At 39.3% G+C, this 27,923-nt stretch overlaps 2 protein-coding genes and 1 non-coding gene across 5 annotated transcripts; all 3 read left to right on the top strand.

The window, feature by feature from the left end:
* Nucleotides 1–464: 464 nt before the first annotated feature.
* aurkb (aurora kinase B) lies at nt 465–6,572 on the top strand. 2 transcript variants are annotated; one of them, XM_050042490.1, is made up of 9 exons: nt 465–595; nt 2,677–2,715; nt 2,910–2,991; nt 3,073–3,115; nt 3,234–3,422; nt 3,798–3,936; nt 5,227–5,375; nt 5,512–5,686; nt 5,983–6,572. In XM_050042490.1, exons 1-9 carry the CDS (start codon nt 590–592, stop codon nt 6,154–6,156), a joined length of 996 nt encoding a protein of 331 aa, XP_049898447.1. In that variant the 5' UTR covers nt 465–589; the 3' UTR covers nt 6,157–6,572. The 2 variants fall into 2 exon arrangements, with proteins under 2 accessions (XP_049898447.1, XP_049898448.1); XM_050042491.1 differs by lacking the exon at nt 465–595 and adding an exon at nt 2,456–2,476.
* A 561-nt stretch (nt 6,573–7,133) lies between these two features.
* trnal-aag (transfer RNA leucine (anticodon AAG)) lies at nt 7,134–7,215 on the top strand. The gene has a single exon. It is a non-coding gene; the product is annotated as a tRNA-Leu (tRNA).
* Nucleotides 7,216–8,442: 1,227 nt separating this feature from the next.
* bod1l1 (biorientation of chromosomes in cell division 1-like 1) lies at nt 8,443–24,071 on the top strand. 2 transcript variants are annotated; one of them, XM_050042340.1, is made up of 29 exons: nt 8,443–8,698; nt 10,363–10,487; nt 10,579–10,769; nt 10,883–11,359; nt 11,769–11,918; nt 12,066–12,226; nt 12,757–12,853; nt 13,132–13,258; nt 13,363–13,420; nt 13,529–15,338; nt 15,433–15,479; nt 16,252–16,615; nt 16,774–16,881; nt 17,251–17,294; nt 17,384–17,452; nt 17,553–17,625; nt 17,805–17,863; nt 17,976–18,051; nt 18,196–18,242; nt 18,392–18,560; nt 18,934–18,986; nt 19,371–19,497; nt 19,919–19,971; nt 20,077–20,149; nt 20,348–20,427; nt 20,659–20,755; nt 21,183–21,318; nt 21,736–21,807; nt 23,107–24,071. In XM_050042340.1, the coding sequence occupies exons 1-29, from the start codon at nt 8,582–8,584 to the stop codon at nt 23,249–23,251; spliced, it is 5,205 nt and encodes a 1,734-aa protein (XP_049898297.1). In that variant the 5' UTR covers nt 8,443–8,581; the 3' UTR covers nt 23,252–24,071. The 2 variants fall into 2 exon arrangements, with proteins under 2 accessions (XP_049898297.1, XP_049898296.1); XM_050042339.1 differs by having other exon boundaries at nt 8,444–8,698; nt 17,805–17,884.
* The last annotated feature ends 3,852 nt before the right edge of the window (nt 24,072–27,923 follow it).

The following is a 27,923-nucleotide window of genomic DNA, read 5'->3' as shown; positions in this document are numbered from 1 at the left end:
TGGGTAAGTTTTAAAATTCTAACAATTGGTGGTGGTGGATGGAGACATGCATTTTCTGCCACTCACTCAGAGAGGTTTAAGGAAATATTTCTGTAGCTTCAGGCAGAGAAAATTATATACAAAATCACAACCTAGCCAGCTCTCTCGTCTGATGATTAAGTGCAGTCCCTAATAAAAGACAGCATAACAGCAACCAGAGACATTGGGTCAGGATGGTTGGTGGAGGTGCTCGTATTCTTGTTTGGTTCAAAAGCCTTAAAGATAGTTGATGGCATCGCGGGCATTAACATTTATTCAAGGGACACATATAGCAATGGAGATTCTGCTTATCAAAGAAAACAACACTAATGTACAGAGAACACAGCAGACAAGGAAATAAGGGGCGGGCTGACGTCTGACTGACGTCGGTGTACACCAATCACACGCTTCGTCTTGAAACCGGCCTGGCCAATAGGAGCTTTCTCTGTAGTACACCGACCAATCAGATTCGCGCAGGATAGCTTTTTGAAACGTTGGCGGTCGAGGAAGTTTAAAATAGTAACACTGGTCTTTCTTCGCTTCAACGTTCATACCTCAATTCTTCACAACGATGCAGGTAAGATATGTTTTGGTATTGTTTTGTAGACAAATAAGAGCGAGCAACAGTTGAGTACATTAAACGATTCATATACGCCTAAGTTATACTGTTCAAGTAGAAGACAGACTGGAGCTAACTTGCTAACGTTAGCGTTGGGTTTGCTAAGTTAACGTTACCTTGCTAACCTAACTTAGCATGACGCCCGTTATCTTGTGTTAAAAAGTTTACAAGTGCGTACACGGCAAATTATTTACATTAGCAGGAGTTATTTAAACTAAATTAAACCGTGGAGCAGTAGGTAGTACCTCCATTACACCAAACATGAGGCAGGGTGCTAACGGTAGCCGACCCAAACAGTGGCCTAATTTAGTGAACACTAATAATTTGTAAACGCAGTAAAATTAATATTATGAGCTAAACTTACTATCTGAACCAACAGAAGCATTTACTGCTTATTTAGAAAAGTCTGTAACTGGAAAAAAAATGACAATCCATTGTCGTTATAGCTTTGTTTATTTAAATAACAAATGGTCCTTTGTTACCTTATGACAAGGTAGTTAAACAATCACAACGACACGCATTTTTAAGGTTACAGACCACCCCATGTGTTACATTAATACCATAAATAGCAGAGCTTTTCACAATATGTAGATGAAAATGTACACTGCACCAAAAGGAGCACTTGTACAGTTAAATTCAATCCAGTACAACAGTAAAGATGATATACATTTTTTGGGAGGACTCAAGGAGGTGTTGATTTTTTTGTAGTCTTTTCAAAAGCTGTAAGTTAGTTTTTGATATTGTTGCAGATTGTATTATTCTGAAAGGTATTTACTGTTTTGTCCAAGGTGTGCACAATGACAGAAAACAAATGAGATGCCACAAAGACACCCAACATGGGTTCTCAGATAAATGTCAACTGTTATTACAAGCACCTACAAGCACATTCAGGTGAAAGTACAAAGGAAAACCAGTTGAGCCCTCACACAGCTGACTTAACTTTGAGTCATCATTCTGGTTTAATAAAGGTGATAAAGAATGAACAAAACAGGAAGTGCTGCAGTGGGTTAAGGCACTGTGTTGTTAGTTGGAGAAAACTCAGGGCGTCTACAGGTCCTTAAAGGGATAGTGCACCCAAAAATGAAAATTCAGCAATTATCTACTCACCCATATGCAGAGGGAGGCTCAGGTGAAGTTTTAGAGTCTTCACATCCCTTGCGGAGGTCTAAGGGGAGAGGGAGTAGCAGCACAACTCCACCTACTGCAGGCTGATGGCACCCTAGATTAAAACGTCCAAAAAAAACAAATAATTGAAACCACAAAATATCTCCATACTGCTCGTCCGTAGTGTTCCAAGTGTCCTGAAGCCCCAACATAAAAAGTTGTTTGGAAAAACGTCATTTGAACTCTGCTTTTAGCCTCATTGTAGCCTGTAGCTCTGACTGCTTCTCTGGGCAGAGAGACCAGCGAAAGCACGTGAACACACATGAAGGCGGTGCCCATGTCTCACAGTCTTGCACAAGCACACACACGTGAGGAGGTATGGAGATATTTTGTGGTTTCAATTATGTGTTTTTTGGACGTTTTAATCTGGGGCGCCGTCAGCCTGCGTTAGGTGGAGTTGTGTTGCTACCCACTCTCCCCTGGGATCTCCGCAAGGGTTGTGAGTGGGATGTTGTCTAAAAATCTGCATTGACCGAGCAAACAGTCACACAAGATAAAAAAACGACGACTGGTCAGCTTAGTGTAAAAGTCCATAGTACAGGCAGGCGGTCTAAAAATGCATCCGAGGTACTATGACTGTAGTTCAAAATCTTTTATTGATACATGGATAAACCAGCGCATTTTGACGACAGAGTCCTCATCAGGGTCTTGATGTCTGATGGACTTTTACACTGAGTGAGCTGGCCAGTTGTTTTTTATCTAAAGGTGATAGAGAAATTGAACAAAACAGCTGCACCTAAAAAGGGATTCATTAGTGAAATCTTAATGAAATAACAAGCACAACTTGAGACTAAAAATAAGTATGGCTAGCTAGAGAAGACACATAAGCTCAAATGTATTGTAAATTAATGTTAACTGTATTTATTTCTCTACAGAATAAGGAAAATTATGAGCCCAGAGGCTTCCAGCGACCGGTAGGATGAAATATTTGTAAAAAGATGTGTTCAAATACCATTTGATTGCCAGTAGTTGTACTAACACTGACAAACTGACCTATCAGAATGCCATTATTGGCAGATATTGGTATGAAAATACTGGAAACTATTACTGATTTAAACAAAACGCATCATAGCGTTTCTGATTCTGTGTGTTTGCTTCTGAATATCAGTTCACAACTCCTACCATGGTGGCTGGCCCACAGCGTATTCAGGTGAAGCCACGAGCAGATATGGACAAAAACACCATCACAGGTAACATCACCCTCCTCACATACACACAACAGACAGATACATCAGGGAGTGTGCCAGTTTTGATTTTGTTTTCTTTTTCAGGCCCTGGGAGAGAGTGTGTTAGCTCATCCAGTGCAGCCTCAAAGTGAGTATATTCACTACTACTTCTCAAGTTGTGTAGTGGTTGCCAGGTTTGTTTTTTGTATTTTTTTCATACATCTAATGATTAACATGAGAATATCCATCTTTGTACTTCCCATCAGGAAAGTCTCCATCGATGACTTTGACATCGGTCGACCACTGGGGAAGGGCAAATTCGGTAATGTCTACCTTGCGAGAGTGAAGAAGCTGCAAGCCATTGTGGCGCTGAAGGTGCTGTTCAAGTCACAGATGGAGAAGGAGGGTGTGGAGCATCAACTCAGGAGGGAGATTGAGATTCAAGCACATCTCAAGTTAGTATCCTGAAAAACATTTTCATAATCTTAACAATATATTGGCCTCCCTCACACCAACCAGGGAGTAAGGACTACTTGACAGGCTTAACTAGAAATGCCCTGCAGTATAACTTCATATCAGGCTGTTTGCTACCATCTACTGACGATTACAGGAACATTCATCAAATTCATCATCACAAGAACTATTTGTAGGTTTGACATTGTTTGAGCTCAATGAAAACCCAATCACATCAGGTGGAAAGCACATTCATTCAAATTATATTGACATAAGCCCAAATAGAAATTTTGATCTCGTGCGTTTAAATATTTTGCCCCACTTTGTTTTGGCAACAGTTTAAAGCCTGTCTCAAATATAATCTGTTTTCTCCTCAGGCACCCCAACATCTTGCGCTTCTACAATTATTTCCATGACCGAAAGAGAGTGTTCTTGGTGCTGGAGTACGCCCCACGTGGTGAAATGTACAAGGAGCTACAGAGATGTGGAAGATTCGATGACCAGCGCACTGCCACAGTAAGAATTATTACAGCTTTTAAAGGGCAGATCTTTTCATTTGTGCTGGTAGTGTTTTAGTCAGTGAACCTAGTCGGTAATTTGTTGGAGAGTAATTCCTATCGTACACTAGAAGACTTTAAAAAGAGTAAAGTATGACACACTCTCACATTTTCAGTCACTCACTAAAGGTTTTACAAATACTGGGGATCTTTCAGGGTCACTGTTTCTTATACAACTAGATTCCTTTTGAGAATATTTCCCATCCTGCTCGGAGTGGAAAATGTTGCGCCAATCTCTTGGAAAAAAATACAACGTTAATAATTCCTTACGTGTCCGCACAAACACATAATTATAGGAACACAAGATGAAAGGTTTCATATGCAGACATTGGTACTGTCAATTTGGCAACAATATAATCTCTAAAGATTAACAGTATTTGTGTACAAACTTTAATTTTGATGCCTCAATTTGCTACCAGCCTCAGTGGGTTAGCTGTGTTGTTTAAGTGGGAGGAAACTGTTCAAAAAAAAAAAAAAATTAAGATTTCTTACAAGAACAGATAGCCAGTATCTCACTGTCACTATCCTCATTCATATTTTAAGGAGCTACAAATTATACTCAGCCACAAAATGAGCCTGAAAAAGCTGAACATCAGAACGAAAGTACAGAGCTGTTGCATAGAGATGATACACCATCTCATCTAGGTGCAGTGGTGTGAACCGGCAGGTTTTTAGAACATTACAGGACGGCACATTGCCTGTTTCAACTCATCTTGTCGCAGATCTTTGGTCTGAGCTGGGCACGGTGAACTAAACACTGACTGTTGTTCACATCAGCCGCTTCTCAGCTGAAACTTGTTCATGTTCTTGCGCCTCTCCGGTGTCCCCTCTATGTTCATTGCCTACCCAGTTTGCTGCTTCCTGTTTGATGCTGGAGAGAACGCAACTATTGGTTGTTGACAATGTGCATGTCATTGAACTTCACCATCTGCATGAGCAAAAACTAAAAAATTAGGATGATATTATACAATTTACTGGCCCATCAAGACAAGAACGAGACTGGCTTAAGACAGCATAGACTGAGTTTTTTGACCACCTGACACCAAATAATCGACATCACGAGAGTGTGTGCCACCACTCTAGCAAAACCCATGATATTATTTCAACATTGGAAATTTGTCTGGGACAGTAAATTCATTTGAAAAGTCTTTTGGTGTAAGGGTGACATAATTTGCAAATAATGGGCAGTTTGATTTGATTACATCTCTGATCTTGTTGTGATCCAATGCCAACCTCTTTACATTTCCAGTATATGGAGGAGATATCTGATGCACTGATGTATTGCCACGAGAAGAAAGTGATTCATCGTGACATCAAGCCAGAGAACCTGCTTCTCGGCTATCGTGGAGAGCTGAAAATTGCAGATTTTGGTTGGTCCGTCCATGCACCTTCTCTGAGGTGAGGAACCACAGTGCCATTAATGTTCCATAAAGTCAGCACACCACTGTGTTCTGTCAGAAACTGCCCGATACCGCAGTATCACATCACGTGAATCTGTATTTCCCTGCTCACCTCTTTATTTAACCCCATCCAGACGTCGTACAATGTGTGGGACACTGGACTACCTCCCTCCAGAGATGATTGAGGGCCACACACACAGTGAGAAGGTGGATCTGTGGTGCATCGGGGTCCTCTGCTATGAGTGCTTGGTCGGCAACCCACCATTTGAAACTGCCAGCCATTCAGAGACATACAAAAGAATTATGAAGGTTAGTGTTGGCTGTCTAATACACTCAGTTTTTACAAATGTGTGTATGTTATGTAAACGTTTCCAGAGGAAACCATCTGGCAGAACCCATTTTCACTCTGCATTTTGGGTTGCTGGAAACGTTTGTTTAAATTCAGTGTTTTAATTTGTGAATGCTGTGGCATACCAAACCATGAGTTGACTGTTTTGTTATGCACGTGGGCAGTAATTGTTAAAAAATCCCTGATCAATCAACAGTTATTAAAACGTGTAAAGAAAAACTTCTTCAGGGTTAAACAACTATCTTACTGTTTGCAGGTGGATTTGAAGTTCCCCAAAAACATCTCAGATGGTGCAAAGGACCTCATCTCTAAGCTGCTCCGCCACAACCCCATCGATCGCCTCTCACTACAAAGTGTCATTGACCACCCATGGGTGCGCGCCAACTCTCGACGAGTCCTACCCCCCATCTGCTCCGCCAAGAAGTCCTGAGCCCTCCTGGCCTCCCGTTTGGTTTTATCTGTCCTTCACAAGAGACTCTGGGCCAGCATGTTTCGGTTCCACTGCCACGGGCTTCAAACTGCCATTATACTGGCACATTTTATGATGGGTATGACTGCATACCCACTTTTTATATTGTACAGTGTGATGTCATTATCTATGTCTAGTATGTTGGTTAGGGATGTTTTGTTTTTACTGTCATTTCTCCTCTCTGAAACTTTTTAAAGTGGACACAGCTGTATTTTGAATCTCTGTATCCGACGGTGTTGACACCAAAGTACTACTGTTAGACTCATTAAAGGTGACTATATTTGCAAATAGTTTAAGATGATGTGTTTGAGGTGGAAAGCATGTTTTTATTTTCCCTCAACCTATACTTTAAATTTCTAATAAATATTATAAAAGGATTTGTGGACATCTTATGAATGGTTGATTGATGTGAAGGTTATGACCAATGAGAAAACCTCAACTTTGCATCATACTATTAGGATATAACTCTGGAAGGTGTTTTCAAATACACTTAGGTATCAGTTTTATAAGGTACCTTACACCTAGCTAGAGTTAAACCACTGCAGTCTTATATAATTACACCCCCTGCAATAAGTCGGACCCTTTTCTGGGGGTTATATATCTGCTGGTGTGTCGATTCAACTGTTTTATGGCCTTTCTAAAATTGTATCCACCCTTTTTACATTAATGAGTGCAGACTAAATATGAAGTTTGAAATAAGCTGACTATTACCCTCTTGAAAGTAGGATTTATTGTAGTGCTGTATACCAACAAAAGTTGCCTGAAGGCGGGACTGGCAACAACAAAACGGAAGTGGGTGTGTATTCTAAAGTAAGACACAGTTAATAAAAATATTAATCTCCAGGAGATTACCTCTTGTGATCAATTTAATACTAACAGAATGGCAGTGGTGGTACAGGTCACCTTTATAAGACCACGTGACCGGCATTAATACACACGGTAGCGTGGCCGAGCGGTCTAAGGCGCTGGATTAAGGCTCCAGTCTCTTCGGGGGCGTGGGTTCGAATCCCACCGCTGCCATTACTTTTGTCTTCACATGCTCTAGTTAATACTGTGTATCTGCATTAATAGCTTGTGCTGCCGGTGAAATTCAGGTTATACGATAGGAGACTGTCGATATATCTTGCTCATGTTCCATCACTGATACCACACGGCCGTTAGACACGTGGTATGTTAGGAGCCATTGAAATGATAGCAACTTTAATTTGCGGTGTTTGATACGGACAGAACCGTCAACTCAGTGGACTGGATGTTTCAAATGTCTGGACCGAGGCAAGTTTTAAGTAACTACTTAAATTAATAGAAAACAGATAACACCGAACAACTTGACACCATGTCAAAGCTGTGTGGAAGTTTCTTACTGCATTCAAACCACTAGAGGTCACTAATTAAACATAATGATATAGTAACCCCATTTAATATCTGGGGAGAACGAAAACTAACTCAAGAATCAATAAATAGAGGAATAAATAAACACTGAAAAAAAATAAACTCTAAAATAAAGGAAGAAAGAAGTGCATAAAGAAATAAGTTCATGAAAGGTAAATGCTGAAATAAATAAATGCATATATATATATATATATATATATAGATAGATAGATAGATAGATAAAAACTTGAACGTTAAACAGTACATAAATAAATACATATCTTAATTATAATTATTTTTATATTCTATTTATGTGTGCCCTACCCTTAGACTGAGGTTAGGACCTCCTACCTCATAAGCATACACACACAGAAATATAAATAAATAAATTTAGGTGAATGCAGAAATAGATTGCAAGTATTCATTAACTGATGTATTTATGTATTTTTTTTTTCCATTTTTATTTATTTATTTATTCTATTATTCATTATTTCATCAGTTATCTTAGCATGTGTGTATTTATATTTTCATTTTATCAGTTATTTATGTTTTTTTCCTTTATTCTGATATTTCATTCTTTATTTCTGTATTTATTTATACATTTGTTTCAGGAGTTATTTATCAGCTGATACTAAAGACATTTTCTGTCTTCCATAATATCAAGGAGGGTGGACAAAGTATTAGCATAACGCTGAATCAGCATAACTCTTGAACAATTTCAGTAAAACTACCTTCATGAAAATTAGTTTTAGCCAGATGTATCTCTGCTCAATGAAATTGTAACTATGCTACGTAATCGAAAATATCATGATTGTACTTTTATTTTGGTAACGACGTCCTAACCTTCGAAGCTCTTCCGGTTTAGTGGAGCGGTTTATTTCACAGGCTGAGTTCTCCTTCCGGTTCAAACCTGCTTCGAACTTCATGAACCACAACAGCAGCCCGGTTCCTTCAGTGTGATACAAACAGATGTGTTACCAGTATTAACTCATTTTAATTAACGCTAGCTGCATCGAACATGGCCGGTTTACCTCCCGGAGACCCGCAGCTGGTCTCAATGATCGTCAACCACCTGAAAACACAGGGTCTCTTCGACCAGTTCAGGAGGGACTGCCTGGCAGACGTTGATACAAAGGTAACGGCTAAAAAATATATTCATAACGGTTAATGTTTTACTGTTTAGCTACATTTGGTTTGTCTTATAACTGGTAATATAACATTTATGGGTGAGTGTACTTTAGGTAACACTGAAAGCAGGTGTCTGTTTTGTGCTACCAAAGCGACAGCCTACTGTTAACACGTTAATGCTTAATCATTATTATTATCATGGGGCCAGGATATTAACTGTAGTCCAGTTTAGGGAAACAGTCAGGGTTCATTTTAAAAAAGTTACGTGAAGCATCAAATTGTCCTACGTTTGAGTCAGCTATTGATTTTCATTCATTTTTGTACAGCTTAAAATTCAAAGAGTTAGTAAAGATGGACAGGTGATATTAATCCATCACATTTAGTGTTAATCACTTTTATCGACCTTTTTTTTTGGGTATAGTCAATAATCTTATTGCTAACGTTAACTCAACCAGTTTATTTCTTTAAATTATTGTCTATTTTTCAGATTGTATTACAACCATAAATGTACTCCTAGTGAAGGTGAAAAAATACAGAAACTACCATAAAACATTACAACACTGAATAAGTAAACATGAATGTTATATTAATATTAATGTTATATGGGTGATACATGGACAAATTCCTTTAGTTTGCCAAAAACTCATTCACAAATGACAGAGCAGCATTTTTTCCAAATTCATTTCAGCATTTATTTATTTATTTATTCTGTTATTTATTTATTTCATTATTTATTTCAGCATTTACTTATTTATAAATGTTTTTATTTTAGCAGTTAGCTACTTGTGTCTTTTTTATTCTTCTTTATTTCTGTACTTAATTATTTTTTATTTCTGTATTTATTTATACATTTATATCAAGAGTAATTTATTTACTGATACTGAAGACATTTTCTGTCTTCCATAATATCAAGGAGGGTGGACAAAGTATTAGTATAACATTGAATCAACACAACTCTTAAACAGTTTCAGTAAAACCTTCATAAAGATTATCTTAAGCCAGATGCAACGCTGCCCAATTAAGTAGCAACTATGCTACGTGTAAATATAGCTAACATAATTGAAAATATCATCACTGTCTCGCATTCATAAACGGCTGTATGTACTGTTGTACTTTATTGTGATAGCTAGTTAACTTTTTCGGGTATAGTCAATAATATAATAACTAAATCAACCAGTTTATTTCTTTAAATTATCCTTTTTCTGACTTTATTAAAACAATAAATGTACTGAAGGTTAGTGAAGGTAAGAAATATAGAAACCACTATAAACTCACTCGCAAATGACGAAGTGTAAACCTACATAGTGATGTTACTTATGTTTGAGGTAAATTAGAGCCCATAGAGTTTAACTTCCTGTTAACACTCTACTATAAACTGAAACATGATTTCAGTTATTGGAGGCTTTATATCAGACAGACTAGTAACACCATGATGTTTTTGACAGCTGATCAAATTTTGACACAAACAAATGGCCAAAGATGGAAAAGCACAGTATTAGTTTGGTTGCTTATTGTATTTAAAAGTTTGCAAAATGGCAGTTGACTCTTAAAACAGAACCAAAACAGTCTGCACTTTGTCATCTTTTTTTTTTTTTTTTTTTTTTAAATCTATCTAATTTTGAAAAAACAGCCTCTCGACTGTGATCACTTTGTTGTTTTTTTGTCTTGCAGCCAGCTTACTTGAACCTCAAACAAAGAGTGGACAACTTTGTCTCCAATCACCTCTCTAACCACACATGGAGCCCTCATCTGAACAAGAACCAGCTGAGAAACAACATCAGACAACTTGTGCTGCAGTAAGTGAGCATTGCTCGCTGTTTCTGATCCTTTAAAGCTAGTTTAACGTGCAGTTGTAGCAGTGTAGTTCAACCAAACTGTTCCTCTTAGATCTGGGATGCTGGAGCAGGGAGTGGACAGGATTGTAGCCCAGGTGGTGGATCCCAAAATCAACCACATCTTCAGGCCACAGGTGGAGAGGGTGGTCCGTGAGTTTCTGTCACCTGGCAGCTGCTCCGAGGAGCCACTGCCCCCTCTGCCTTTAATAGAGACCAAACCAGACAGCAGCATTCCTGAGCAAGGTACACAACATCTCATTCTTTTATCAACCATGAGAAACAGAATGATGAATGTCTCCATAAACAGTGTCTGGCTCACACTCACCTAGTTAACACATGATATTATGTTTTTACAGCCTCCTCGTCTGCTCCGGCTACCACTGCAGCCAGCGACGCCATGTCCATCCTGGACACCATAACTTCTCTGAACCAGGAGGCGAGCGTCAGGGCCAGCTCAGACAAAGGACGCAAAGGCCAAGATGAGCCCATGCAGCTGGTGGAGGATGGCGAGCAGGACATGAGCATTGTCGAAGAAGGAGACAGCCACCATGATGGAAGGACACAGGAGGAGGCAGACGAGCTGGCATCAGAGGTCCAGGCGTTAGAAGTGAAGACAGAGGACTCTCAGGATCAGATGGATCTGGGAAAAGAGGGGTTAACAGAGGAGGTGAAGATGGAAGAAGAGGAGTCAGGAGCTCCGGAGCAGACGGAGGAGGAGAGAGATAAAGCTGCCAGCAGAACAACTGGAAAACCCTCAGAGGAGAGGCAGGATGATGATCTGCTTAAATCTACCAGTCAGGCAAAGCAGAAAGCCAGAGAGAGGATAAAGGAAGGTGAGCTGTTGTACCCTCTGTGTTTGCTTCCAGTTTAAGAGCAATGAAACCTGCATGCACACATTATACTTGATAAACCCCATGTGACAGATAAGGGATTTATATGCATCAGCATGTGGAGACTAATAAATAGACTTTGAAGAGATTTGCAGAAATAGTTTGCTTTTACAAGAGATGTTTAATCTGCTGGCTTGGTGTAAAGTTTTGTGGCTGAACAATGGCATGGATGATATCAAATTACAATTGTTTTTTTTGTTTATCTCGGTCATTGCAAGAGATACAGGAAGAATACATGTTAGAGACACATATATATATGAAAAACACAATGTTCCCTTCCGTATGTGAGTGAGGTTGTTTTTACGTAGTGGAAAAAATTGAGTTTAAAGTCTGACGTGTCTTTGTCCTGCAGAATACTTTTTGGAGGACTCTGACCTGGAGGGCCTGAGTGACATCACCGTGAGCTCCGTCCACACCAGCGACCTGTCGTCATTCGAGGAACAAAGTGAAGACGACGAGCAGCTGTCTGATTCCTCTGAAGAGGGCGAGCTCCCATCAGACGGTCTCAACTTTTTATTCCTGACTGAAATTTCACACAAACGTTGAACAATTTAGTTTCGAAAGTGTTAAATATGGTCTCTGCCACCACAGATTTATAATTTATAGCTTTATTCTCCATGTTTGATGATAATGTTATTTCCTTTACCAGACCAAGATGAGAAAGCAGAAAAGAAACCAGCCAGTGGAGACACAGAAGAAGAAGAGCGCAAACCTCGCCGCAAGGCCTACGTTCACAAGCCCTTCCTCTACTCCCGTTACTATAGCGACTCGGATGATGAAATCACTGTGGAAGAACGCCGGAGATCTGCTGTGAGTTGTATTAATGTTAACATTGAAGGTTCAGCTAGGGCAGGGTAATATATCGATGTTATGTAGATATCGTGATATGACACTAGATATCATCTTAGATTTTGGATATTGTAATATCTAAGTGTTGTCTTTTCCTGGTTTTAAAAGCTGCATTAAAATAAAGTAATGAGACTCCTCTAGCTGTTTTATTATTTACCTTTACCCATTTAGTCATTATATCCACATTACTGATGATTATTGATCAAAAGTCTCACTGTGTATATTGTGAAAGCACAAATAGTCAACCCTACAATATTGTTGCAATACTAATATTGAGGTGTTAGGTCAAAAATATTGTGATCTCTTACCTTCTCCATGTAGCCCAGCACCAGATACAGTGTTAGCAGTGCTTTAATTATATTTCTAGCTAAATCAGAGGCTGTATTTGGCAAATGAGTTGATCACAAGCTTTAAAAACACACTGATATTTATGGTAATTTGTTTTAATTATTGGCTTATTTCACTGCCGTCTCTCCACTGTGTTCTCATAGGCAAAGGACAAAGAGGAAAGGCTGCTGAAGAGACAACAGAACAGAGAGCGAATGGAAGAGAAGCGTAAACAGAAAGCAGCACAGGCTGAAGAACAAGGTAACTTCTGTCTGGCACACGTTTTGTGTCATGTGCATATAGCTGTGGGTTTGAATTTGGCTCCAGAGCTTCTTATCATCTCATGTTTTTGACCTCTTCTACTATTTTCCTTTTGTTTCTCCCCACTGCATACTACTCAAGAGTTGAGACATGTCTAGCATTTTTTAGTATCATTCCATGTTCTCATAGTTCGCATCTTAAAAATCAAACATGTCCTCAAAATAGCTTTGTTTACTCTCAACTGTCACGTCATTTACCAGGTTTTATTTCCTACACAGATCACAAAAAACAAAAGAGTGGAGACACTGCTGGGCTGGAGGGCCCCAGGGCCAAAGAGGCACGCAAAGAAAGGAAAGTTCTGGAGAAAAAAATGGCTCTCAACAGGAAGAGGAAGCTCGACTCAAGGTAAGTAATCGGAAACTTGCTCAGCTGCTGCTGAACAAAACAGCCAAATGTACAGATATACAAAATATATCAATATAAATGCATTCATCTATTTCATCCTTCAGGAAAGAGGAAGATGTTTCAAGCAAAAAGAAAGGAGATGCAGAAGGATCCAAGAAAGCGGTACATGAAAGTTATCATGATTAACACAGATTTTATTATGAGTAACAGGTTTGCAACAGGATTGGTGACTTTTTTAAAGCTTTTATGTTTTTGTTGTTTCAAATTCAGGAAGTAAAATCTACAATGTCAAAACCTCTACAACCGAAACTGATCAGAAACCTGTCAGAATCAGCATCGTCTGACGAGAGGCACAGAAGGATGAGTGGCAGCGTCTCCGAAGACTCCAGTGAACCCAAAAAGCTGACGGACAAAGGCCGGACTCACTCCTTCATCCTGGAGTTGGAGCAAGGCTCCCAGGAGGCTCTCAAACAGCGCTCAGTTGGGAAATTTGACAGGCTGTCCCGTAAAGAACTTAACCCTAAAGAACGCAAAGAGAAAGAACGCAGCTTGTCAGATGAACGCGCCAAACTTAAACAAAAGCTGGAGAAAAAATCTGAACATCAGGCAGATGAATCTCAGCAGAAGGACGGTGTCGCCGTTAAAGTGCCATCTGAAGACAAAGGTGAGAAGAAGCTGAAGATTAAAAGTGAGAAGAAAACAGCTGGAACCACGAGGGAAGGAAAGTTGTCAGAAGGTGTGGCAGACGAGGGTCCTAAAGATGCTTCTGTCAAGAAGGCGAAAGCTCCATCGATGGAGACTGTCAAAGCAGAGAAGGACAAAATTAGAGAAAAGGAGAAAGATAAGGAAAAGAGCAAAGAAAAGGAAAAGGCCAAAGGCGAGAAAACTTCAGCTAAAAGTGATTTCAAGCAGCTGCTCCGCCCTGATTCTGCTGGCTCCTCCGAGGATCGGTCTGACATGGAGCCCGACGGCAGCAAGAAGAAAGATAAACACTCCAAGGAAGTCCTGAAGAGATCAAAGAGCCACAGTGAGGACAGGCCAGGAGACAAACCCAAATCTAAAACTGACAGTAAAGACAGCGAGAAGGAAAAGACTAAGGCAGATCAAGACAGCCAGAAATCGAACAAGTCCAGCTCTGAAACTGACAAAGATCCAAAAAGGGTCAAACCAACAGAAAAAGGAAGAACCATGGAAAAATCTAAATCAAAATCCAAAGAGGAAACAAAGACTTTATTGTCATCAAAGACAGATAAAGTTCAGAGTTCTGAAGTCAAACCTACAGGAAGTGCACCCATCAGCAAACCTGAGGCGACAAAGGAGAAGAAAAAAGAGGGAAATGCAAAGGAGCAGCGTAAAGTCTCCGAGGAACCTCTGCATGACAAATCAGACATTAAAACTGCAAAGAAAAAAACCGAGAAGAAGGATAAAGTCCCAGAAAAGAAAGATGACAGCCAAGAGGAGAAGAAAGCAGCCAGAGAAGACAAACTGGAAAAGTCTGATAAATCTTCGAAGTCCCCACTTTCCTCAGCCGAAGCAGACGAGCTGCTGAAGAAACGCTCTCTCCTCCAAGACACCAGCACAGACTCCGACCCCGTCACCACCACCGTCACCACCTCCTTCTCAGACGATACTTGTGACGCACTAAGCGACATCACCCCTGAGCCTCCTGAGGGTGAAACGGAGTCACGGCTGAGCGATATTCCAGCTGTGCCGGCTGAGGCCGACGCTCTGTTGGCTCTCATGGACGTCTGTACCTCAGCAGAGGCAAGACTTCCCCCTGAGAGCAGTCGGGAGGATGTGACGCCTGAGATGCAGGATGCTGACATGAAGATGCAAGAGGCAGCTCTGACTCTGCTCTCCATGGACCCTGACAGCACAGTTTCCTCCACCTTAATGTGTCACAGCACCAGAGAAGAACCAGAGGTGAGTCAGAGTGAGACTTCACCACAGCCGATGGAAACCAGTGCAGCTGAACAGGAAGAGCCTGTAATGGCTGCGCAAACAGCTGCTGAAGCTGAGCCATCACCAGTTACAACTCAACAAATTGTTGAGTTTGTTGATGAAAAACCGAACACTGCAGGTAAATACAAAACAGTAACAGCAAAATGTGTGTATTATTTAATACATAAACATGTCAGAATGTTTCCCTAAATAGAAATATGTATCTCTTATAGATCTGTCTGAAAATTTGGAGAAAGAAATGGATGTGGAGGCTTCACAGGTAAAAAAAAAAAGAAGTCACATTTGTAAAATCAAATTGCTTTTGTCCTGTTTAGAGATAAGTACATCCTTCCTTTGTATTTTATTTAGCCTTTTTAGTCTATTTCACTACTCCCTGCCAGCTTTTTTTTTAATGGAAAATGTATAATGCTATTTACACTGAACTGAACACCGTTTTAAGTTAAAGACTTGAGACTTTTTTATGCACAGAGAAGACTTATTTCTCTCAAATTTTGGTCACAAATATGTTAAAATCCATGTTAGTGAGCACTTCCCCTTAATTTTCAACTCAATTTTATTTATAAAGCCAAATATCACAAAACACAATATGCATCAGAGGGCTTTACAGCATACAACATCCCTCTGTCCTTTGGACCCTCACAGTGGATAAGAAAAAACTCCCCCAAAAAACCCTTTAACGGGGGAAAAAATGGTAGAAACCTCAGGAAGAGCAACTGAGGAGGGATCCCTCTTCCAGGACGGACAGACGTGCAATAGATGTGTGACTTCTTGATATGTCACACTTGTCAGGGGAATGGATTATCTTGAAGAAGGATAAGTGCTCACTAACAACAGTGACACTAACAAATCCACACACATAATTAAGTCTTGTGTGCATAAAAAAACTTAGATCTTATGTTTCAACTCGTGAAAATGGGAATAAAGACAAAAGTGCTGCATCTATATTTTTGTTTAGTGAAGATAATTCTGGAAGTAGTATTTTCTAAGGTGTTACTGTGCTGTGGAAAATTACTCCTCTGTCTCCTACATAGGAGGAAGACACTATCTCAAGTGAATGTCAGCCTCTTTTAAATGAGGATGAAGCCAAAGATGCAGAAACTGCTCCTGAAACACAGCCAGATGGAAATATGGCATCAGCAGCAGCAGCAGCAGAAGAAGAAGAAGAAGAAGAAGAAGTAGAAGAAGCAGCAGCAGCAGCAGCAGCAGAGGAAGCAACAGCAGAAGAAGCAGCAGCAGCAGCAGAGGAAGCAACAGCAGAAGAAGAAGCAGAAGCAGAGGAAGCAGCAGAAGCAGAGGCAGAGGAAGCAACAGCAGAAGCAGCAGCAGCAGCAGAGGAAGCAACAGCAGCAGAAGCAGCAGAAGCAGAGGAAGCAGAAGCAGTGGCTGGTGAAGAAGGTAAACTTAATTATCTCTTACTTTTGATTAAATTTACATCTTATTTCTCGTGTTTTGAACCATGCAATTATAATTTCATGTGATTTCCAATGTGAGGTCGGTGGGTCCATGAAGATCATGGTGCTCATTCCCTTTTTTAACTTTCTACAATATTTCAGCTGCTGGTGCTGTCGTGTCAGAAGCAGAGGAGACGAGAGGAGCCACAGAGGAAAGAATAACTGCAGCTGACGCCAATGAACAAATCTCAGAAATTCCCACAACACAAGGTGAGTGCTTGGAAACTTTCTTAATGAAAAAATAAAACAAAAATGGGCTTTCTTTGCCTGACCGTTAATTATTAATTATTATTGTCTATTAATAAAAATTATTAGATCAAGATTGCAAACAGTCTCACATTTAAATTCAAAACCCCATTTTTAAAAATTGCTTCTTGGTGATTTTATTTATGTCATTTTATCTTGTTTACTCTCGTGTTTATTGTGTTTAGTTTTTGGATTTTAGTTACTTTGATTCTGTTTAAAATGTGTTGTGTTTGTTATTTTAAAGCACGTTGTAAGTGTTTTGAAAGTTTATATTAAAAACTATTATTGTTATGTAATTATTAATAATAACTTTGTGTCACATTGTTACTTTAGATCAAACTGAGCCAGAAGTCACAGACACAAAGACGAGCCCCAAGGTGAGGTATCATTTATGGTTTTAATTGTTGCACTTTCTTAAATTATTCGTGCGAAACTAAAATTCAAATTCGTCCCTCTAAACCAACAGGCAGAGGAAGCTGAGAGTGAGACAGCGGAGGAAGAAAATGTTGCACCAGAGAAGAGTGACACACAAACTGTAAGTGTTCAACCGCAGTGATGATCACTTAATCTTTGTTCAGATGTAATACGTGTTATAGTTCCTCTGTTAATCTGTGAATCTTGTAAATTGTGTTCAGATGGAGCCGGAGAAGACAGAGGAGATCAGAGAAAGTGGACCTGAGATTCAGTCCAAACTGGTCAAACAAATCAGTGAGTCATGTGACTTTTTAAGACTACTCTCATGTTTGGATCTTCCTCACTGCACCTTCAGGAAGCTGAAACTAGAAGTGAAAACTAATTTTCATGTTATGTTTTTTCTTATTCCTCCACTGTAGATGTTGGTCTTTTCACAGTTTTCTCAGTCAGTGATATTTGTTTGTATTTTCCAGGTAATGTCTCCAGCACAGACAGCCAGGACGACGAGAAGGGATCAGACCTGTCAGAGAAGGTATCAGACCTGTCAGAGAAGGTAAGGCTGCACAGTTTGTTTGAAATTCAACTCTTACATATTTGATAAATGTAGGTGATGACACAGTACACTACCTTTTTTTGTCGTGTAGGAAGAGAAGACAGAGAGGAGAGGAAGACGTAAACGAAAGCTTTCCACACAGAAAGTTGAAGCAGTGAAAGAATCAGGTGAGATTTTCTTTCCACTGCAAAATTTCAAAGATTATAAGAATTTGGTTTGTCAAAGTTTGTGATGTTTAGATTTGGAAGATATTAGCTTCCTCTCACAGCCTTACCTTATTAAATAATGTGTTTGTCTCTGTGACTGATCAGGTGATGAGAGGGATGAAAAGGAAAGTAAAGAGCAGCCGTCTGCTGAGGTAACTCGTCTTTGTCACATCGCCTCAATCATAAAATAACCACGTACTTGTAGAAAACTATTTTGCATGTATGTGTTTTTATTTGACATCTGTATCAGTTTATTTGACTCCACACTGATTTGCTCATGGACTTTTATTCTTACCTTCAGGAACCGGAGCAGGAGAAGGCTGCAGAAGTCAGAACACCACGCAGGGGTCGATCATCCAAAACCACCGAGGAGGCAGAGAGGGACCAACCTAAAGAAGCTGAGAAATTGGAGGAGACTCCGAGCCGCGGGGGGAGACGTTCAGGAGCTGCTGCCAAAGAAACCACTGCTGGTGAGAGCCACTTTGAATTAGACAAAGAAAGATGTTGTTTAAGTCTGAAAACGTTTTTATTTTATGATAGACTTTTCATCCTAGTTGTCATATTGTCCTGCTATCAGACATATTATACTGTGCACCAGCCAAAATATTCACACTAAGTCAAGATATTAAGATATGTAGAATGGAACTGAATGTTTTAAATAGTTGTTGAACATTTTTCCTCTGATTCACACTGCTGATGCAAACATATTGTCCCAAGTCTATAAAGATTTAACGTTTATTATACTTTTTAATGAAGAAGCTATCCTTGTCTATGCTTGCTTATAGGTGCTGCAGAACAATGTAAAAGTTTTGAGTCTGCTTTCTGTGATTTATTTATCCTCAGATAATCAGGAGAAGGATGAGAGTAAAGACGAGGAGAGCACTGAGAAAGAAGAGGTACGTTAACAATGTGCAACATGTACGCACACATACTGTGAGATACTTAACAATACTTAACATTATCAGGTGTATTACTACAAGGACAAGCTATACATTTAATCCCGGGGGCGGCAAGGCTGGAAATAGCTGCAGGGCAGTGTGTGAAGGAGTGCCAACGTGCATCTTGCTGCCGCCGGTGTAGGTTTATGTATTGAAAATAGCAGGAGCGTATTTTTTGACACGCTGCATTCGCTACCAGTGTGTTTTGGCCCACACTCTGTTTCAGGACATGTGACTTTGTGCAATAGCGGTTAAACATTTTGTAGAGGACATAAGCATTGAGTGCATCCCACTGTACCTCATATTTTATAGTGTTTTTAACAATATTCTCCCAATCTGTAGAGAACTGAAGAGGAAAGTGGACCAAAGGAAACTGCACAGCAAGAAAGTCAAGACAATCTGCCGTCTCCTGTTCCTGAAGACGCTGAAGCTGCAGGAAGCTCCGCCTCCAAAGAGACCACTGACACACGTACGCTTGTTTTTAATTCAAGTCATCCGTCTCCTTCCTGTTTTTTTGATTGCAGTGTCTTTGTACTCGTGTACAAGCACACTATAAATGGCCGGTAACATTATGGAGAGGTTTGGCTACATGTCTGCCAGAGCAGGCATTACCAGCTCAGAGAATAAGTGAGCCAAACTTCTGCAGCTAATTGGTGCATTTCATAGCATGACGTCGAGAGTTAAACAAGTTTTATTTTGCTGTCATCACCGTTAACAGCCTGTAAAATAGTATGAATGAGTAATGTGGCAATGATAGTTGACATGAGGGAAAGCTGGCAGCTTTGCTGTGAGTTAAACCTAAAATACTGGATTACAGATATTTTCTGGGTGGTCCTTATGTGTGAGAGAGATGATGGGGTTTTAATCAGTTTATCATTTTTCCATTTCAGATGAACCAGCAGTGAAGAGGAAGAGGTCAGAGGAAATGGAGGAATCTATGGAGGTGAGATTAAAATGTTCTTTGCATTCAGGTCCTCCTTCTTAGTCTGTGTTCACTTCCCTATTAATGTATACTACGTGTTTTCAAAAATAATATATGATTCTACAGGTAACTCAGGCTGAAGAGGAGGTAAAGACGGACAACAGTCAACAAGAACAAAGTGAGCAACAACCTGACAGTGGTAAGAAAACACACACACTTGAAACGCTTTTTCTTAAATGAAATAATCATTACTGCAGGTTCTTGAATACTGCATCTAAAACACAATGTACGGTAGGGACAAAACATCACAACATTATCTGAGTCAGGAGTAACATGAGTCACCTTGATCATTAAAGTCTCCGTATTGTACATTTGTCTTTTTTTTTTTTTTTTTCAGTTTGTTCCCCCTCAGTGAGTCAGGCAGAGGGTGAGGAGGAGGTCACAGAGGAGATCTGCAGTGAGAAGAAACCAGATGATGTATGTTGGCAGTAAAATTCAGAAACTACAGTTGTTCTGTTCAAATATGTATCTGAATGTTGTAAACATTGTATGTGCATCCATCACTGTTGGTGTATTGTCTGTGTAATAACTTAAAACAAGTTTAATCCTCTGAACTTTAAAGCTTTGGCTCCGTACGTCAATCATTCACTATTTTATTCAAGCTCTCATCAGACTGAGGGACTTCAATATTTATTGTTATCTCTCCAGGCTGAGGAGGAGCAGCAACAGGAGGACCAAGAGACGACTCCAAAGAGACCTGGGCGGAGAGGTCGGCCGAAAGCAGCAGCAACAACAGAGGATTCAGGTGAGGACATTTAAAACTTGATCTAAAACAAACTAGAAAAGTTTTGTTACAAAGAAAGGAGATAATCCCTACTTAATTGTTATTACTAATTATTGTTTTAAGCTTTACACTGCTGCTTGGCAAGTATGTAGGTGTTATGTTGGTGAAAGATAAAACTGTTTTCTCATGTTAGAATGGACGAGCAGATTTGTGATTAGATAGAATAAGATAATCCTAATTTGTAAAGAATAAAAAATATATAAAATACTTACTTACCAACAGTATACACTACATATAAACAATAACTTAATGAAAAGTGGGAGAATTTTTACTGTACATCTATAAATATGTTAATACTAAATAATTATATAGCTCCAGTGAAGTGTCTGAGATGGAGTTTGGATATCAAAGCCATGATGCCGGCTGTGTTTTATCGTCTTTCCAACAGATAAAAAGGACAAAAAGGCAGAAGAAAGTGAGCAGAATGACGAAGAGGAGGACGACGATGGTGACAAAGAAGGGGAAGAAAAGGGAACTGCAACCAGAGCGACCACACGCTTAGCATCTCGCCTGGAGGCTGAAAGGTAATTTAACAGCTCATGGACACAAATACATCATAATAAAAACAATAATACCAATATAAATGCACCAGTGGTTCTCCAGTATCAGGACGGCACACAGTTATGGATCCACAATTCAAACTTCACTGAAACGTCCTTATTTGTCAACACAATTTATGGTTAAAAAAAACCTTAAACTTAACATTTAATGAGACCATTTACATCTTAAAAATATGGTTGATCATAAAACACCAGAACACCTGCAGATAAAACCAAATACAGCTACCTGAGACATGATGAATGAGCCTCTGATTGTTTCAGTGCTGAATGTTTGCACCCAGCAGGCTTCATCACTGTCACATCCTATTAAAAGAAAGCCGGTGGAAGATTTAGCACTACAGCAACAACTGTTGTTTCATATTTGTTTTTACTGCTCCTCAGAAACAAGCCAAGCAAACCATCCACCCGGGCGAGTCGACAGAGCGGTAAAGAGGAGACCGCAGCTGGCACACGGTGAGTTTGTCTCATTGAGGTTCAACACAACGAACGACCACGAGGTCGCCACTCTGAAAGGGAACATTTTCCCAAAAGTTTTCCCGGAATTTCAAAATGGTTTTGAGTTATGAAGTCCCAAAATAAAAATATGAAATCACTTTGAATGGCCTCAGATGTTTGTGTTAAACATCTGGAATTATACTGCAGGTACACAATCAGTGTCTATAAAAGACTTGTGAATAATTTGATTTGATAATATGTACAATCTGTATTTTAGGTGGGAGGCTTCATGTTCTTAGTGCGACTTCATTACATACCTAGAGTATCCACGGGTCTTTAAAATCTGTAAAATCTCAAATAAATTTAAACTATATTAAATGGCCAAAGTTCACTCAGAAATGTATAAAAATAGGGGATTACTTCTCCGATAAGAGTCTATAAAAATTAAAATATATACATATATGTTGTACAACTCTTGTCCAGTACACTAAGCTTAATTCACTCACCAAATTCTTTTGGCTGACGTGCCTTCTTCCAAAATTTTTTCTGGTTTCTTTAGATAAAGTGTAGAGACTCTGTACACTTATAGGTCATCATTACCTTTTTTTTTTTTTTAAAGAAAAATACTTTTCACAGATTTACTCTCGGAGATACACAGATTTAAAAGGTGAAATTATCATAAATACAAAAGATATAATATCACAAACTTTTCAAATGAGTTTAAAACGAACAACAAACATACCTTATAAGTACCTATGTATTTAAGGGATGTATTTAAGGGATGAGTGATTCCCATTATAACTGTATGCAATGTTTATTTTTTGTCTTTTAAATATGTGAGAAAATGCATTTTACTACTTCAGTTAATGTTTTTCTGGGGGGTTGTTTCTTTAAATTAAAATTGCCCGTTCCACAGTCCAGTCCAGTTGTGGCTAAGGTGATACGTGTGAGTGTGTGTGAGTGGACTCAGGAGGTGTTAAACAGTCTTATTGCCGTGGGGACGAAGGATCTCCTGAAACGCTCAGTTCTGCATTTGTAGTTTTTTAGGAAATTTTGTCAGAAATGATTCTTCATTTTGTTTTTTAACTCAAATTAAATTCCAGTTAACGTTACAAAAGTCTTATAAATCTGTCTCATGTCCACACTTTTCTCTTTAAGGGGAATGTGGACGCGCCAGGTTCACTTACATGTAGTGAAGGACTTCTTGTTATTCCAACACTTTTCACGCTTGAATTAACAAAGACAAATTTTCACAGCACCTAAATATGACACTTTAGACAAACGGACTGACACTCTCTCCTTGTTTCCCTCCTGCAGCGGGACGAGGGGCCAGGCAGCGGCGGCAGCAGCAGCAGCAGGAGCGGCGAAGGGGGGCCGTAAACGTGAGGCCAGCCCCCCTGTGGTGCGAACGCGGGGAGGACAGAAATCAGAGGAGCCCCCTACCAAGAGAGCCAAACGCTAAAACTTCAGACAGCGGTGGACTGATTCACCCCGGCAGCGTTTTCTCTCCACTCCATATTCAAAGTCAGTTTTGTTGACGGGGGGTCAGAGAGCGTCTACAGTCGGCACGTGAAGCTGTTTCTGCTTCATTGACTGTAGATATTGAAAAGCTCTGGATAGTATTAAACTCTCTCCTCTGATGGCCGAGTGTAAACCTGAGGATCTGTGCAGGAATCCCCTCAGAATACCTTCTACTGCACTACGCCCAGATGGTTTGGATCAGACTTCATCATTCCTGCGTTTATTCAGTAATACCCAGTGAATCAGAGCATTTCAGGCCAATCACAGGCCTAACGAGCTGCCGAGTCGCGCTTTGACATGAAGAGGGTGAATTGAAATTGAGTGTTTGAGTTCCTGCTGAGACTGTGAGTCCGTACACCTGTACATAGAAATCACTGTGAATTTTATCATTTAATATTCATTCTGTGAATGAAAGGAGACGTTTTCTTTACCACTATTTTTAAGTTTTTGTTTTTACACTCTGTCTTTACATCATCCAGGGGGTAAGGGAAGGTTTTTTTTTTGTTTTTTTTGCTTGAAACAACAGCAGTATTAGACGAGAGACGACACAGTACGTGAACTTTTATCTATAAACTGACCCTTCATGACATATTTGTAACAACAGCTGCTGCACACAAAGTTTCTTACTCTCTATACAGAGGTAATCTCGTTACATGTATTGTTTTACATTAAGTGTATATCAATATAATGGTGTTAGATATCTCACCTACCTGTAAATGTAAAGATTTGTTGTTTTTTTTCATAAATGTAAAAATACTGAATATCGCTTCCTTTTTTTCAATGTTTCTTACTTGTGGTCAATAACTAGAATTTGTATTTTTTTTATTTTTAACAAAACTTCTTCAAAAATAGAGGCAAATGAAAGTAAATTGGTGTCTTATTATTTTTAAGTGAGGTCTTACGTTTTTATTTTTATAGCCTCGTAAATCCATGAGCATTGTGATTAAAATATTCACACGTTTTTATATCCATAATATCCTGGAAAAAAAAAACAACAACAAAAAAAAAACAGCTCTACAACAGCTGAAGAAAACCTAAACTGTGTTGCTTCTGGTTGGGAGTCTGACCTGTTTGTTTATGTAAAGATAGAACAGTGCACACAGCAGAATATACACATTTTTATTAATTTACCCTTATTATGTCTCAAACGTTATCTCCTCTGTTTCCTGAATGGATGTGCTGTCTGTAAATGTGTAAATAGCCAAAGACATTAGCCAATCCCCTGTGAGCGGAGAAGAGGAGAGGACATTCCTGCCTGCTAATGGGGGATAAAACTGACAAACTCAGAATGAAATATTCCACCATCATTAACACGTTAGGAGGCTTTAATCGCTGCACCTGAACTTACGGGATCCAAAAAAGCACAGAGAGAGGTTACGGAAAGAGACTTCTCTGGGTAAAGTTTTCCAGCCATTCCTGCGGATTGCTAAATTTGATTCCTTAAAGGTGTACCTCTCCCAGGTATTTCCTGGTGCTGCAATCCAAGCCTTAAAATATTAGCTCTCATTTAAAGGGTTTGGATCAGCTTTCATTTAGCCACCGGGTCTGGCAGACGAACAGCGCTCCTTTCACTCACTGATGCCATTGGAGCGACTTGAGACGTCATTTTATTATATGTCGTTTGCATTGTAGTCCAAAATGATTTTTGAATTTGCCAAGCGGGTTTCTGCTGCTGAGTATCAGCAGTCTGAGGCACATTAGGCTGATTTATAGGCCGCATGTTTTATGTATGAGAGGGAGGACTGCTCTCAGCTCAGCAGGGACCTCACAGCAAGAACTCAGAAAGGTAGAGAACGCAGCAACACAAGTTAATAATCCAAATATATCTGCTGAGCTGCCGCTGCACAGATGCTGACCTGCTTTTAGGTGAATCTACTGAACCTGAAAATATTCTTACACAAACTCTCAGGCACAAACAAGTCAAACTTTTACTTTGTTCCATCGTCTTTCAGCATTTTCGGCTTTATCAGTTTCCTTATGCAGCACAAAAACAGAAAAGGGTTTATTGACAGTCGTGTTACTTATAGATCAACAATACATAGGACAGTATTACCCAGCTTTTACAATAGTTTCTACAAAATACAATATGCACTCAGAGTGGAGAAATATAAATGGTCTTAAATACAAAACATCCTCCTTAGTGGATATACAAAAAAAAAAAAAAATCAACAGCCATTTTGAGAATTGATTATTTGTTTCAGTCTCTTTTTTAAACCAAAAATGTCAAATATTTGCGGTTTCCAGTTTCCAGTGTTTTCTCAAATATGATATTTGAAAGACGTAATTTTTTTACAAGAAGTTTTTACTACAAGTTCCCACATTCCCTAAAAATTGTGATGGCCTTTTTTGCATTTCATAGACACATTAATAAATCCTGAAAAAAAAATACAGATGAACTGATAACAACAAATAATCCTTCATTGTAATCCATCAATGGATATTGTTTTTTCAATACAAAGCTTTCTTCTGCAGATTAATTTAGAAATTAGGATTATCCATAAACATGAAGAGAAGGGAGATCATACTTTGTTTTTAATTTAACTATAAAAACAAGGGTTTAAAGAGCTCAGCGTTTGTATCAAAAAATGGAGATTCAATCATTTTATCCACTGATTCTTCATTAAGATGAAACACTGTATTTGGCATTATATATTTTGTATCCACTGCCGGAGTGTGTATTGTATTTAGTAAAAGCTACTTTGAAAAGATGGTGGCAAGTTTTTGTAAACTTAATATTGATGAAGGATCACATGATTAGTGGACTGGTGGAGAAGTACTCACATCTTTTGCTTAAGTGGCAGTACCACAGTGTAGACACATGTAATGAGTGTAAAAGTCCTGTATTCAAGATTTTACTGTGTTCAAAGTGCATAAATATCATCATCAAAATATCCTCGAAGTACCAAAAGTAAAAGTACTCTTTATGCAGAATGGCCCAGCTCAGAATAATATATATTATTGGATTATAACTATGGATGTAATAAAGTGTAACCATCACTTAAATGTGGCTGATTCTAACTACTTAAAGGAATATTTCATCCTCTAAATTATCATTTGTATGCCAGTGACTCACCCTGTGTTACATTAAATTTGTAAAGAAAAGTTTTCTTGCATGCCTCCACAGTGAACGCAGAATCCAAACACAAAGAAAATTCTTGATTAATTGAAGTCATAGATGACCAGGTTTAACAACAGCAAAACAATATCAACAGATCCATTTACAAATTCTCCTTTTGGTGTTTTGAAGGGTTAGATCAGACTCACACAATAACACAAACTACCAATCGAGGCAGTGGTAAACCAACAGCTCTCGAATTCAAGGAGGTAAAATTACTGTTTTTGCCAATGGAGTCTGGTTTTGAAGAGAGCAGAGACAAGTTTCACTTTTAATTCAGCTCCTTCAGACAGGAAGGTCTGTCTGTTTGGGAAGTACTGAGCATACGACTGGACAAATGAAACTTGGATTGTACTGCACGAGTTGTGTGAGAGTTTGTAAACCGATCTTTTGATATAGTTTTGCTGTTGTTAAGCATGGTCGCTCGTTTTTGGATTCTTTGTTCACTGTGGAGGCATGTGAGAAAAGGTTTTCTTCATGAATTCAACATAACACTGGATGAGTAATTGATATACAAATGGTCATTTTGGGGTTGAAGTATTCCTTTAATATATTGTTGGGTAGCATAATCTATAATATTAGCTGATTAAATTTTGTATTATTAAATAAAATCTGCAAAGTAACCAGTAAGTGAGGATAAAAAAAGGTGTAGAAAGCACGATATTTGCCTCCAAACTGCAGCAGAGTAGAAGTATAAAGTCATATAAAGTGGAATTACTAAAGCACAAGTACCTCATAATTACAGCACAGTTTGGGACTCTTCATAATGGGTGGTACGGGTCATGTGGATTCTGGCAGGACACCCTGCACCAGCCTCACTTCAGCATCTAAAAGTGCAGGGAAAAAACACTATGATACGAGACACCAACAACATAAGCTTCCTCACATCGCCTCACTCTGCCTCTTAAGCAGGTCTGCTGTTGGGTCGCGCTGCAGTTTATCCAGCAGAGAGCTGTGGAAAGATGGTGGTTTCACACAGCTGTCAACTGGAATCGAGGTAACTGCCGAGGGGATCCTCGCAGGCTGTGGGGATAAGGGGGCTCACTCACTCCTGCCGCTGCCTCTCTGCACTGGGAGTGGTCTTTCCTCTACTGGGGATTTGGCCAGGGCTGAACATAATGCTCCCCCATTCAGCCACTCCTCTCACAAGACATAAAAGTTAACAGGTGTTTAACGTCAAAAGTGTTTCATACGAGAGTCATAGAAATAGCCAGCGACAGGCAGCAGGGAGGGGTGGTGGCTTAGAGTCTTAGGGTTTGCTTTTTCTTTTGCAGTATTGAAATAGTTCTGCATTTGAGTCGAGATTTGGACCGACTTCTGGCGTCTGAGGCTGCAACAAACACACAGCAGAGAGCAGGATTGTTTCTTAAATATGTGTTTACTGACCAACGTTTTGAAGTCAAATTGAATAGTTGCAGCATGTCAGCACTGTTTGAAGTTAAAATGCATCGTGTGTTTGGTCTGGTACAGAATTTTAAGAAGAACATGTTTAACTTTG

The sequence above is a fragment of the Epinephelus moara genome, chromosome 4 (genome assembly GCF_006386435.1).
Source record: "Epinephelus moara isolate mb chromosome 4, YSFRI_EMoa_1.0, whole genome shotgun sequence".
Taxonomy (NCBI): domain Eukaryota; kingdom Metazoa; phylum Chordata; class Actinopteri; order Perciformes; family Serranidae; genus Epinephelus; species Epinephelus moara.
The sequence above is the reverse complement of the archived record's forward strand: the minus strand, read 5'-3'. Positions and strand labels throughout refer to the sequence as shown.

Excerpts from the sequence above, each read along its gene's own strand:
- aurkb (XM_050042490.1), top strand. Across the intron at positions 2,716-2,909 it reads CCAGAGGCTTCCAGCGACCG|TTCACAACTCCTACCATGGT; the intron begins GTAGGATGAAAT and ends TCTGAATATCAG. Across the intron at positions 3,937-5,226 it reads ATGACCAGCGCACTGCCACA|TATATGGAGGAGATATCTGA; the intron begins GTAAGAATTATT and ends TTACATTTCCAG.
- bod1l1 (XM_050042339.1), top strand. The coding sequence starts at position 8,582 with ATGGCCGGTTTACCTCCCGGAGACCCGCAGCTGGTCTCAATGATCGTC. Across the intron at positions 11,360-11,768 it reads CAGAGAGAGGATAAAGGAAG|AATACTTTTTGGAGGACTCT; the intron begins GTGAGCTGTTGT and ends TTTGTCCTGCAG. Across the intron at positions 18,561-18,933 it reads TGCCAAAGAAACCACTGCTG|ATAATCAGGAGAAGGATGAG; the intron begins GTGAGAGCCACT and ends ATTTATCCTCAG.